This window comes from Rattus rattus, chromosome 15, assembly GCF_011064425.1.
Source record: "Rattus rattus isolate New Zealand chromosome 15, Rrattus_CSIRO_v1, whole genome shotgun sequence".
NCBI lineage: Eukaryota > Metazoa > Chordata > Mammalia > Rodentia > Muridae > Rattus > Rattus rattus.
The window spans coordinates 63,507,617-63,521,525 of NC_046168.1; the positions used below are offsets into that span (position 1 = coordinate 63,507,617).

The 13,909-nt window shown below is 44.7% G+C and overlaps 1 protein-coding gene across 1 annotated transcript; it reads right to left on the reverse strand.

Annotated features, from left to right (window-relative positions):
- On the reverse strand, positions 1-184 carry LOC116885014 (thymosin beta-10-like). Its single transcript, XM_032886255.1, has one exon. It carries the CDS (start codon positions 182-184, stop codon positions 53-55), a length of 132 nt encoding a protein of 43 aa, XP_032742146.1. The 3' UTR covers positions 1-52.
- Positions 185-13,909: the final 13,725 nt, after the last annotated feature.

Below are 13,909 nucleotides of genomic sequence, written 5' to 3' on the forward strand. Positions count from 1 at the left end.
ACGAGGGGGGCTTGGAGATGAAGGAGTGGGGTGGGGAAATCTTCCTAGGCTTTTAGGAGATTTCACTCCCCTTTTCCTGTTCAATGGTCTCTTTGGTCCGCGGGGTGTTCTCCTGCGTCTCAGTTTTCTGCAGCTTGGCCTTATCGAAGCTGGCGATTTCCCCAGTGTCCGGCTCGACTGCCATTTTCTTACAACTCGTGGATTCTCGTTCCAAGCTCGCGCTCCAGGTGCTCCCACGCACGTTGCTGCAGCAAGAGACAGCCATTTACTTTTTATGCTAACTTTCTGTTTTGTATTGTGTTTTAAAATGGGGGTTTCTCAGGCTGGAGAGATGGCTCAGTTGTTAAGAGCACTGCCTGCTCTTCCAGAGGTCCTGAGTTCAATTCCCAGCAACCACATGGTGGCTCACAACCATCTGTAATGGGATCCGATACCCTCTTCTGGTGTGTCTGAAGACAGTGACAGTGCACTCATATACATGAAATAAATAAATCTTAAAAAAAAAAAAACAAAAAACGGGGTTGGGGATTTAGCTCAGTGGTAGAGCACTTGCCTAGCAAGCGCAAAGCCCTGGGTTCGGTCCCCAGCTCCGGAAAAAAAAAATCGGGGGTTCTCTGTGTAGCCCCAGCTACCCTGGACTCGTTCTCTAGACCAGACAGGCCTTGAATGCCTGCCTCTGCCTCCATTCTGGAACTAAAGGCGTGTGCCACCACCGCCCCGTTTTATGTTAACTTTTAACAATAATAACCAAGAAAAAAAGATAATCCACGGCCTAATTACCATGATTCTTTAATCAGATCAAGCCCTGAATACTTTCATATGTTTGTTTTAGATAAATGTACTTTACAATAGTTAAGGCCTGGGTCACTGCTGCCTGTCTAGCCAGCCATTTTACGTATGCTCTTATTACTGTTACAAGGAAACTTTCTCTTGTGCTCTTACTAGGAAGCTTTCTCATGCCAGAAGTGATTGCGTAGTCTGTTATCTTCTATGCGTTAGTGTTCTTGGAAACCAATCACAGTAGAGGTCAGTTAGAACCGTTTGGTCTAGTTAGCCACAATAGGCTTGGACCGGAACCAACTGCCCAGCACCACTTCCCTCGCCTGTGTGTGAGCTTTTACCAGTTTTGTCTTTAAAAGCTGCCCCTGAGATGGACCCCAACATAAGAGAGACACCTGCACCAATATAAGCAGCTTTTTGAAACAAGACTTCCATTTTGAATGGGGGTTGAATAAAGTTTTAAGTTCCCAAGACCTCCCTGGGAATTGACATTCTACTTGACAGAAAGAGATATGTATGTGGGCAACTGACATCCTGATTGACAAGTTGGGACATGCTAGACAAGTCAAGTCTCCCTACCACAGTCTAGTAACTCAACCAATGGGGACTCGATAAATGTACAGCAGAGACATATTCCTAAGGAAGTTCCCTTTCCCTAAATCCTGATTGGTGAAATAACTTGGCACAGATGTTTGTGAATTTCAGAGCTCTGTAGGATCCCGGCTCAGGGTTGAAATCACCTCTAGTCTATGAGTTGATCAATTGGTCCTGGGGCAAATGCTCAATAAACTATTGACTGACTGAGATTGGTGGTTTGTGAGCCAACTTGTGGACCCCAATGATAATAACTTTATTAAGAAAAGATCATGGGCCAGGCAGTGGTGGCGCATGCCTTTAATCCCAGAACTCAGAGGCAGATCTCTGAGTTCAAGGCCAGTCTGGTTTACAATGTGAGTTCTAGGACAGGCAGAGAGCTAGCTACACAGTGAAACCCTGTCTCAGACAGATCAAACCAAACAGAGGCAGGGGTTGCAGGATTGGGGAGTGGGGTGGAGGAGATGCTGTGTGAGTGTTATCTCCAGTTTGCCAAGGAAAAATAAAGCAAGAGCAAAAGCCACTGGGTACAGACCTACAATCCCCATAATCCCAGGAGTAGAGAGGCAGAACCAGGAGGACCTCAAGATTAAATTGAGCTTGGGCTACACAGAGAGAGACCTTCTGTCCAGAAAACCAAAGCCAGAAGAAAAGCGAAACATTCTATGGGGAGGGCTGTGCTCTTGTACAGTGACGTAGGCAATGATCCAAGTACCACGCCCTTATCGATGGATCAACAGGTCTTAGGTTTGACTCTATTGTCCTATGCTGCAGACACCTGACCATTTAGAAGTTTCTCTTCCAAGATGGCGAGATGCTTCGTAGGTAAAGGTGCTTACTGACAAGGCCTTGAGGACCTTAGTTCAACCCCCAGAGCCCACACGGGGAGAACTGACACCCACTCCCCGCCTTGTTCTGTAATCTCCACAAGCATACCAGGGCACGTGAGCGCACAATGTATATTACGTATCTACAAAAGTTTAGAGGCAGCAGCAAGACAGTGGTGAGTCTTGCTGGATCGCCACCCGCCACCCACCCGCCTTTGGGTGTACGCCCAGGAGTAAGCAGCTTGAGCACAGCTAAGTCAGAAGGGCCTTGCGTTAGAAAACGTTTTCTCCTAACATTACCACGAATTTGGCCTGTTTGACCCAGGGTTCCTATTGCTGTGAAGAGACACCATGCCCACAGCAACTCTTCTAAGAAAACATTTAATCGGGGTCTAGCTCAGTTCTGTTGGTTCAGTCCATTAGCATCGCGGCGGAGAGCATGACAGCATGCAGTCAGCCATGGTGCTGGAGAAGGAGTTGTGAGTTCTGTATCTAGATCCACAGGCAACTGAAATGTCACACTGGTCGGGCTTGAGCATCTGAAACCTCAGAGCCCCACCCACTAGTGACGCACTTCCTCCAGCAAAGCCACAGCCATTCTAACAAGGCCACACCTCCCACAATGCCAATCCCTATAGGCCTGTGGGGGCCATTTTCTTTTCTTTATTTTTTTTACACATAACGTTTTTATTGATTCTCTGGAAATTTCACATCATGCACCCTGATCTTAATCCCTTCCCAGTCCTTCCCTGTCTGCCCCTCCTTGTGACCTACCCCTGCTGTGCCTGTTCATGAACCCCAAAAGACCATCAAGGAGCCGACTCCAATCTTAGTCGTATTAGGGTCTTTTTATTCACAGTTGAGCTTGGGCCATGCCATCGTCTCTGACACAGCAGGACAGGAGGGTGAAGTCCAGAACCCAGTTTCAAGCAAGCATTTATAGAGGCAAGAAAAAAAGCAAGGGGTTCCTAGCCTGGCACACATCTGATTGGGGGTGGGGTGGGGCTCTTATGAAATTTTGTTGCCCTTTAAAATAATTGGCTAGTGCTGGGAACCAAATCATAAACTTCTGTTTTCCTCCTAATTGGTGGTGGTTAGGGAGTGAAGGGGCAGGGGCAGGCTTGTGACCTGGAAACTGGTGTTAGATACACATTTGTTGGGGAGTAACCTGGAAACTCATGCCGGAGAGTTCAACCTTAGGTTAGGTTCTCTAAATGGAGTATGAACCAAAGATCTGGTCTCTCACCACCACCCCCCTTTCCGCAAAGAAGTAAAAATAAAACTATGCACAAGTCCAATTAGTGTTATCTATATACTCACACGGAGCATGGTATAACCCTCAGTGGCCAGCCGCTTAACTAGAACTGAGTCCTTCCCCTCCTGTACATCTTCCAGGAGCCAACAATTGTGGAGAACTACTTTTCAGCATCCCGGCACACTGGGCACCCCTTTAATTGCAGCACTTGGGAGGCAGAGGCAGGCAGATCTCTGAATTCCAGGCCACCCTGGTCTACAGAGTGAATTCCGGGACAGCCAGGACTACAGAGAGAAACCTTGTTTTGGAAAAGCAAAAACAAAACAAAAACAAACCAAAACAAAACAACAACAACTGAAGAGTTCTACTCAGGGGCTGTTGCTTTCTTTGGAGGAGAGGGGGTTTTGGTTGTGGGTAGGAGTTGTCACACGAAGTCTCCCAGGTCCCTCCCTCTCAACCGTACATCTGCAGTCTTTGATATCACAGCAAAAGTAACCTCCTTGCTCTTCACAGTCAGTGGAGCAGAGAGCAGTTTCTGATGATAGCACGGATTAGGAACATGGCTCCGGATGCTGTAGGACCACACATGCAGACAAGGCCTTCAGAGGCTGCCTGGACCACAGACATCAGCATGGCCTCGGGCGGCAGCACAGACACCAGACATCAATGGCCCTTGGTGGTCACTTGGACCATGGGCATCAACACAGACCCCAGCTGCACAAGGGCATCGGATCCAGACGTGGCCCTTAGCAAGAACCCAGACATCACCATTGACTCCTGTGGTCGCATAGGTCACTCACATCAGTAGGGCTCTATGGGATCATTTTCATGCAAACTACCACACAACCCCACTCTAATCCCTTTTATATTTTAGGACAGAATGCCAAAGGACTTCCCTTCTCTGCGTGCATCGACTGAAACTTGTTAGTACCAAGATGACTGCCAAAGTGATACCAGCCAGCTTCTAACGTCTTTGCAATCCCATCTGCCTGGCATTCAAATGCCAGGAGAGACAACGCAATTGCCTTGGCAATGACGGGCTAAAATCATAAAAGGAGATAGAAGGAGGTGCTGCCTGAATTCCTAGAAGATGGGGCCCATTCTCAGAAAGCCCACAGATATCCCCCTCATAGCCTACCCTTCCTATTCATTTCTTTTGCCTGTAACTTCTCAACCCCCAAAGATGAGAAGTTGATTTTTGAGTTTATCTCTGACTTCTATTGGGGTCTGAGAATAAAATCTGGTTTTGCGGGGGCTGGAGAGATAGCTCAGTGGTTAAGAGCATTGTCTGCTCTTCCAGAGGTCCTGAGTTCAAATCCCAGCAACCACATGGTGGCTCACAGCCATCTGTAATGAGATCTGATGCTTGCCCTCTTCTGGTGTGGTGGTGGTGAAGAGAGCAACATACATAAAATAAATGAATAAATGAATGAATAAATCTTTAAAAAAAAAAGTTTAAAAAAAAAACTGGTTTTGCTGTTAAACTGGCATTTGTTATTGCTTCCCACAATCTATCTCTCTCTCTCTCTCTCTCTCTCTCTCTCTCTCTCTCTCTCACACACACACACACACACACACACACACACACACACACACACACACAGAAAGATCCAGTTTTGGGACAAAAGCTGGTAACATTAACACTCAAGAGAGTTATTAGAGAAGCATTTGTTTGTTTGGTCAGTTGAGTTTTTGGTTTTGGAAACTGATCACCAGGCCGTTACCTGGGCTGGCCTTGAATTTGAGGCATTTTTTTCATAATCGCACGTAAGGTTACAGGCCAAACATGAGTCACCATGTCAGCTGAGGTGACTGATCCCGAAAACTCCTGTGGAGGGTGAAGAAGGAAGGAACAAAGAAGGAATGTAGACATATGACTGCCAGCCTCAGAGTTGGATGATCCCCATAGACTAGATAGTAGGACCCTTGTTCTGGGCTCAATCACGTAGTCCCCAGGATCGTGCTCAGTGCCGCAGTCCTGTGATTTCCTTCTTTCTTTTTCTTTCCTTCTTTCTTTCTTTCTTTCTTTCTTTCTTTCTTTCTTTCTTTCTTCCTTCCTTCCTTCCTTTCTTTCTTTCTTCCTTCCTTTCTTCCTTCCTTCCTCTCTTTGATACTTTATTTACTTTTAGTTTAGGTGCATTGGTATTTTGACTGCATATATGTCTGTGTGAGGGTGTCAGATATTGGAGTTACAGAGAGCTGTGAGCGGCCATGTGGATGCTTGGATTTGAACCCAGATCCTTTGGAAGAGCGCTCAGGCTGGAGCCATCTCTCCAGTTCTAGTCCTGTGATTTCTGATGAGGCCCAGATCATAGTGTACGAGATAGATATGGCTTAGAGTTTATTAGGAAGTAAACTGGGGTCAGTCGTCTTGAGGTAAGAGTTGTTATCATTCAGTGGACTTGATTAGGTTTGTTTTCTCTGCCAATCAACGAATTAAAAGGCAGGGGAAATAATCTCGAGTTGCCGACAAGCAGCAGCAGGGGAAATCTCACAGAAACAGCCCCACAACGAAATGCTTTTATTCGGGGTGAAAAAACACTCACACACAGCAAGATACACACGGAAAGACCCTTCCCAGAGCGTCAGGAGCTGGCCTCCTTGAGGGCTGAGTGCTTTAAAGGTCTTCAAGGTCTTCCTCCCCTAATTTATGGTTGGTTAGTTTAAAAGAAGATAGGGAGACAGATAGGCCTGCAGCGACTCAAGCTGCCCTTAATTAAGTCTTTGAACTTGTTCAACTAACTGGTCTATGTACAGTCAGGGTACGGACTGCTGCTGGGAGAAAAAGACCAAGCTTTAGGCCTACGTCTTCAGACAGGAGTATGAGGAAGAAACTGGAAGCTTGCTGTCCCTGTTATCTATCTAGTCCTGGCCTCTCTTTTTTATCCATCTGCCTATCAAGGATCTGTCTAGCTTCTAGTCCCCCAAAGTAGATAATGACTACTGGGACCATTGTGCTACTCTAGATTTTAGACAGGATTTTATGCCTCCTGAGTAGATAGATTCCCCTCAGGAGGGGTGAAGTGGAAAGTCGGTTGGATGGCATTTTGCTAAGGCAAACACGCATTGAAGGGACGTTTCACGTTAAAGTGGACACAGGTGTGAAAGACTAAGGCAGACTCGTGAAGGAACATTTAGCTGAAGCAGACACAGGAGAGAGGACGTTCTGCAAAAACAAGCACGTGAAAGGGCACGTGGTGAAAGATTCTTTGCTAACAACATGCATGTACTGGTCTGCCTTACATCGTGTGGTTGAGCTGCAATTGTTGCAACGCCATAGAGAGAAACGCACTGAGAAACTTCCAGAGGTGAGCTGCAGTTCATTGCTGCTTCCAAGGACTTGGGCTGATTGGATGCACATGCTGAGGCAAGACCTGTGCTAAGGCATGAGCCAGGCTGAGGCAAGACACATGGAGGACACGTAATATTTGGAGGGTATAACTAGGACTCCACAGAGTGACAGAGAGAAATCTTGGCTTGCTGGTACAGCTAGCTGCGCAATGCTTGTAGGTCTCAAGTCTTCTCTGATCTTTGCGTCCCTGAGAGAGGCACAGCTGAGAAATCCTGGTACTCCTGTTGGTCCCTCCTGCTGACTCATGCAGAGGCTGAGGCCCGGCTGTCTCTGCTAGGTCGTGTCATTGCTGTTGCTAACCTGACTCTACTGGACTGCTGGTGTATCTATGAAGGGTTTGTGAGTGAATCGAGCTGCCGCTGCTGATTTCCAGACAACACAGATGGGAGTTGCTCCAAAGAACCTTTCTAAACAGATCCACTTCCCTGTATCCTTTCTTTCCCACTTCCTCTGGTAGGTGATGGGCTACAAGGAAGGGTAAAGTGTTTAAGAACCATCATTAGGGGTTGGGGATTTGGTTCAGTGGTAGAGCGCTTGCCTAGCAAGCGCAAGGCCCTGGGTTCGATCCCCAGCTCCGAAAAAAAGAACCAAAAAAAAAAAAAAAAAAAAAAGAACTATCATTAAAAGATAGGACTTGAGGGGTTGGGGATTTAGCTCAGTGGTAGAGCACTTGCCTAGCAAGCGCAAGGCCCTGGGTTCGGTCCCCAGCTCCGAAAAAAAGAAAAAAGAAAAAAAAAATAGGACTTGAGGGCTGACGAGATGGCTCAGCGGTTAAGAGCACTGACTGCTCTTCCAGAGGTCCTGAGTTCAAATCCCAGCAACCACATGGTGGCTCGCAACCATCAGTAATGGGATCTGATGCCCTCTTCTGGTGTGTCTGAAGACAGTTGCAGTGTACTCATATACATAAATAAACTTAAAAAAAATTGGACTTAAAAATTTTAATTTGTAAATTAAAGTTACAGAGGGGCATTTTCCTGTCCAGGTGATTGAGAAACCCTTTGGATTGCCTCTTAAAAGAAACAATAACGAAATGACCTTGCTCTTTTCCAAAAACAAGTCCAGCTAGGTCTTCAGGGAAATTTAGGAAGTTTCCAACCAGGGATAACTCACGGCTAAAATCCTGGGGTGTTTGTTGTTTGTCTTTGGCTTTGTTTTTCTTGTTTTTAGAGTTAGAGCATGGAGCCTTGGCTTTGCTGCAGCTCTCTGTCTCTCTCCTGTACTGACAGACTCCCTACTGGGTCATGGAAGACAGGATTTCTCAATGGAAGTTGAATTTACATTAAAGGATTTTGTTTGTATGTGTGTTTGTTTATTCTCAAAGCGGGGTCTCACCTCATAACTCTGTCTGGCCTGGAGCTCACAAATATAGATCAGGCTGGTCTCAAACTCACAGAGATCCTCAGTCTCTGCTTCCCCAGGGATGGAATTAAAGGTGTGCACCACCACACGGGAGGTGGGTATTGGTGGTAACGATGTAATTGGTGCCACAACCCTCAGTTCCCCACCTAACCCCAGCCTATTGCCTGGGAATTAGAGAGCTGTAGGCTTTTTCTGTGAAACTCCCCCTATCCTCATGACGAGGATGTCCTCCTCTTCTCTTCAGTCACGTGTGCTCTGAGACCCTTCAGAGACCTCACCATGGTGTCTGTCTCTGATGCTAGGACCTAAATTCTCCTTGTACCCTGCTATTCGATGTTGTCCCTCTATCTGTCCATCCATGTTAGGGTGCCAGGGGCAGACCTGGAGGATGACACACTCTCTCTCTCTCTCTCTCCTCTTCTCAATGTGGCCATGCTAAATAAGCCATTTTCACTATTAATTTGGGTCATTTAAAGTGGCTTGTAGAGGCACTGGCTGTGATTGCTAAGTCTAATAACAATAACAACTTGAGACTTGGGCTACATAGTGAAATCTGGGATAGCCTGGGACATGGAATGAGACCCTGACTCAGAGAGAAAAAAAGGAGAGAGAAAGAGAGGAGAGAGAGGAGAGAGAGAGAGAGAGAGAGAGAGAGAGAGAGAGAGAGAGAGAGAGAGATATGTTGGTGTATGTATATAGATTTATATATGTATATATATAATTTATTTAATGCTTATTTGGTATTCGGATTATATATATGTCTGTGTGAGGTTATCGGATCCTCTGGAACTGGAATAATAGACAGCAGTCAGCTTCCACGTTGGTGCTGGGAATTGAACTCAGGACCTCTGGAAGAGCAGCCAATGCTCTTCACCACTGAGCCATCTCTCCAGCCCCGTTTTTTAAAAAATAGTTTTGATTATGACTGTGTTAAATTATCATAAGGCGGAGCTGAGTGGAAGACACAGAGGAATCTGGTGTTACTTATGTAACTGGGGAGAAGGGGTCAGGACAGGATTTATCTGTGTAGCCCTGGCTCTCTTGGAAATCACTCTGTACATCAGGCTGGCCTCAAACTCATAGAGATCCACCTGCCTTTGCCTCCCAAGCTCTGGGATTAAAGGTGTATGCCACCACTGCCTGGCTGGACACCATTTTTGGTTATACTAAGCACAAAGTTATACAGGTAGAAAGGTTAAAAGGCAGATGGGAACACCTTACCATTAGCATGGATTTTTCATTAAAAAATATGAGATAAAGCAGAAAGAGCACTTTGAAAATACACTTAAAACACGGAACCTAAAAGTACCTACCTCACTTAGTAGCTATCAGATGGAGAGCTAAGGAGACAGGTTAGGAGCGCGAGCAGGGCCTTGCTCTGCACGGTCCTAGTAGCCAGATGACGGACATCCTAGCCTTCGCGTAATGAATCTCTCCTCTGGGTTAGAATACAGTGAAAGTAAAACTGTGCTGGGCCCAGGTCAGGCACGGGACCAAAACCTGTGGCTCCCCTACAGCTGACGCCTTCTGCTCTCTGTGTCTCTTTGCTCCACAAGCGGGATGAATGCCCTGGGTGAGTACAACAGAGATGGGACTGAACGGAGACATTTGCAAGCTAAGAGCCAGGGTGGTGAAACTGATTTAAGGTCCAGCTCTGCGGGGAGAGAAGAAGAATCTGGACTCCTCTCCATCTTCACAGCAGGGAAGATATTTATTCAATCCCCAGGGGTTTCTCCTGCATTAAGTTGCTCCTGAATATAAGCAGAACACCACTGGGCTGCAGGAGGACAATCTATCAGGCAATTATTGAGTATTTTCCGAAAGTGACGCTGCTGTGCAAAATGTTTTAAAATAAATTGAATGTGCTCTTCCATTTGGAGATGAGGAGAAGCACATCACTTGGTTTTATTTAATAATGATTTAGATGATGGCAAGAAAAGAAAGTAAATTCAAATTAGATTATCGACTTTCATGATCATAAAACAGAACTCCGACGAGAATAACCAACAGAGATTGGCCTACCTGAATGTATTTCAATTGTTTTAAAAATAACATGAAAAATACACATTAGCTCCGATCTGAGAGGAATGGATGTGCTGGCATTGTTATTTATAAAGTCCTTGTAAGGTCCAGAACTTCCCAGTGAACTATCGTGAAGTCATTTTTCTCTAGTGACGCTGGAGGATGATGTAATGGAGTCTTTCGCACAGCTCTAATTCCTGCCCATTAGTGCTGCACCCTAGATGGATGCTTTCCAGGCAACACATAGAACTTACTAATAATAATTCAATATCCATTGAGTATCCTGTAGCAATAATGAAATTAGACCCAAAAGTAAACTTACGTATATTTGTGTGATCCATCTATATCCCATTCAATTTCTCACATTGAATTATGGGTGTTTTTAATTTGGAAGCTCTATTTATACTATGGGTGGAAGATTAACTGAAAGGGATATTTTGTCATCTGCTGAAGTTTATCTCAGGCAAGAGATTCATAATAAAAATTTCTGCCTGTTGCCAATGTAATATACCCATCTCTGACTGTTGTTGTAGCTTCTCTTTTTCTGAACTGAAACATCCACTCCTGGAGCCAGGTCTCTTAAGTCTCAGAAAGTAAACTAAACTCACAAGTCTCAGGAAGTTCCTAAAGCTTACAAGATCACAAGGCTTCTCCCAAGGCTATACAAGTAGTAAAAATTATGAGAGGAGAATATAGCTGGTCATACTGACTACAAATTCTGTAACCTTTGTGAGTCTTCTTTCACTTATACTGGGGTGAACTTTGTGGGGACACAGATCTCTTTGAGTCATATGTACTACTGTAACTTCTTACCCACACTTCTGTATGAGCTGAATGAGGTCACTGTTTCACTAAGATAAATCTATGTAGAATTGTTGATTTGGTCTGTGACCCCTGTTCTATCTAGGATGAAAAGACATTTATCTATTTCCAGAAGTCATACAACCAATACTAACAACACGAATGCTGTTACTCCCCAGGATAGCCCTCCCTTACTGTATCTGAATCATATATTTGTCTGGGTAGAATAGACAGTTAATTCGTTTTAACAAAAATAAATATGTTTATTTGAATCATATGTAAATGAAGGCCACTCTTGCATTTTATCTATACTGAGCTTGGAGTTCTGAAGCTCCTGGGGTGCTAGAATAACAGGCATCTACCATCTTGCCTACTTCTAAATCGTCCTCGTCCATGGGAACAATTCATATAGATTCTGCCTCTAAGACAGAAACAGGGGCTCAAGAAACATCTCAGTGGCTAAGATCATTGGCTGCTCTTCCAGAGACCCAGCATCCACAACGCAGTTTCCAGGCCTATGTAACTCTGTTCCCAGGAGATCTTATGCCCTCTTCTATCCTCCAAGAGTACTGCATGCTCATGGTGCCCTGACATACAAGCAGGCAAAACACCCACACACATAAAATAAAATTAAAGTTTCTTTTTTAAGAGACAAAAATGTAAATTTGTGGAAAGTCCTGCATCAGAAATAGTCTGTGGATTCTCATAACCGAATGAGGCTAGTGGGTCCTGGACTATTTACAGTCTACGATTTAATTTGACTATTATTTTTCTGTCGGCCAATCGGATAGAGGCATTTTTCTCAGTCGAAGTTCCCTTTGCTCAGATGTTCTAGCTTGTGTCAAGTTGATAAGCAAACAAACAAAAACCAAACCCACTCATATTAGCATATTATACATTATACATTTTTAAAGATTTTTACATTTTTTTTATATTTTATTGATTTCAGTGTGTGTGTGTGTGTGTGTGTGTGTGTGTGTGTGTGTGTGTGTGTGTGTGTGTGTGTGTGTGTGTGTGTGTGTACAACACAGACCATTATTTTTGTAGGGTCTAATTCTAATACCCAGCTGGCCTCAAGTCATTCTCCTGCCTCAGCCTCCTGAGTGCTCAGATTACAGATGAGAATTAGCATACCTAGAATTTTACAATTTTTAAAAGAACCTACATGTTTTTAGATTAAAATAGATGTTGGGACTAAAACAGGATAGAGTTCAGAGGACATGTATATTCCCATGAAATGTATTCCTAGCACAGGGAGCGTGATTTAGGATGGAAATAGTTAAGAAAAATATACCTGCTCTCACTTTTGTTTTTAAAATCCTTTTGTTATTTGTTTGTTTTGAGACAGGGTTTCTCTGTGTCACCCTGGCTGTCCTGGAACTCGCTCTGCAGACCAGGCTGACCTTGAGCTCAGAGATCTACTGGATCCTGCCTCCCAAGTGCGGGGAAGAAGGGCGTGCACCACTGCTACTTGCCACTGTTTTTAAAACCTCCTAATGAGGATGTTCACACTGCCTGGGAAATGGGAGGAAGTCTATGGTGATAGCATTGGCAGTGTTCACCCCAGGATGCAATTCTCTCCTCAGCCGGCATGATCGGGAGATCGTGTCACTGTGCCCTTTCGTTGTTTTGGCCGCTTATCTCTACATTTAAATTGTAATTGTTTGCTTAAGCCATCTCCTACTACACTACACAAGTTAAAAACCTGGACGATCAATATAGTGGTTATTTGGTACAGGAGAAGTGAGGGAAAGGTCTGTTTACCCATCTTGATAAGCAGTCAAAGCAAATTCCCACTAAGGGTATTGAAGAGCATATGCTTGCTGTCTCCCCTAGGAAGACACAGAGGTTTTGTAAACTCGATACAAACATAGACTTACCTGGGAAGAGGGAATCTTAAGTGAGAAAATGCCTCCATCAGAGTGACTTGTAGGCAAGTCTGTGGGTATTGTTTTTTAAAGTGTGTGTGCCTGTGTGTGTGTGTGTGTGCGTGTGTGTGTGTGTGTGTGTGTGTGTGTGTGTGTGTGTGTGTGCATGTAAGAGTAGGTGCCCGCAGAAGTGAGAAGAGGGTGTCGGGTCCCCTGGAGCTGGAGTTATAGGCTGTTGTGAGTGCTGGGAATTGAATTTGTGTCCTCTAAATTGCTGACCATCTCTCCAAACCTCATATTCCTTTTAAAGTAACAGTATAGCAAATATACAAACATGACCTCATGCGGTTTTACACTTTTTAATTTAAGTGGTGTTGGAGTAAGAAAACCAGGCTCTATCATTTCAAATGTATTCAAATTTTTAAGTTGTGATTAAAAATGCCAAATCTCAAATAAATCCTATTAATTAAGTAAAAGAGTAACTTGTTTGAAGTTAAAAGCAGGGAACAGCGGCATCCTGGGTGGGCAGCAGTCTTTGTGGTTATGATGTGACTTTGGCCTCCTGACTCAGAGCTGTTGACATAGGAACAGTACTTAACTGGGGAATTGACCAGCTCAGCAGTGCCGGAATCACTTCTGTGATATCATCTATGTCCTGCTGCCAGTAAATGTTCTGAAAATACTCTGTTCTGGAAAAGCTATGTCTCAATGAGAACAGTCAGTCTGCCAAAATAATTCTCACCACCTCCTGACTCCAAACAAGGCAGCCATACAAGCCAGAGAGTCATGAATGGCTGACCCTGCAAGGAGACATTCCTGAGAGGTCCTGGCCAGATGCCTCTGTGTGTGATCCCCCTACCCTCTTACTATGGATAAAATACCCAGTTAACAAACATAGAAGGAGAAAGCAGTCATTTTGACTCAGAGTTTTAGAGGTGCCAGTCCATGGCTGGGCAAACCCAATGCTTTGAGACTTTTGGGGATGCTTTGAGACTTTTGGGGATACTGAATGGCAACAATGGGGAAGACGTGGGGAGGGAGCACAAGG

Bases quoted from the DNA above. Each gene is read 5' to 3' on its own strand.
- LOC116885014 (XM_032886255.1), bottom strand. From the start codon at position 184: ATGGCAGTCGAGCCGGACACTGGGGAAATCGCCAGCTTCGATAAGGCC.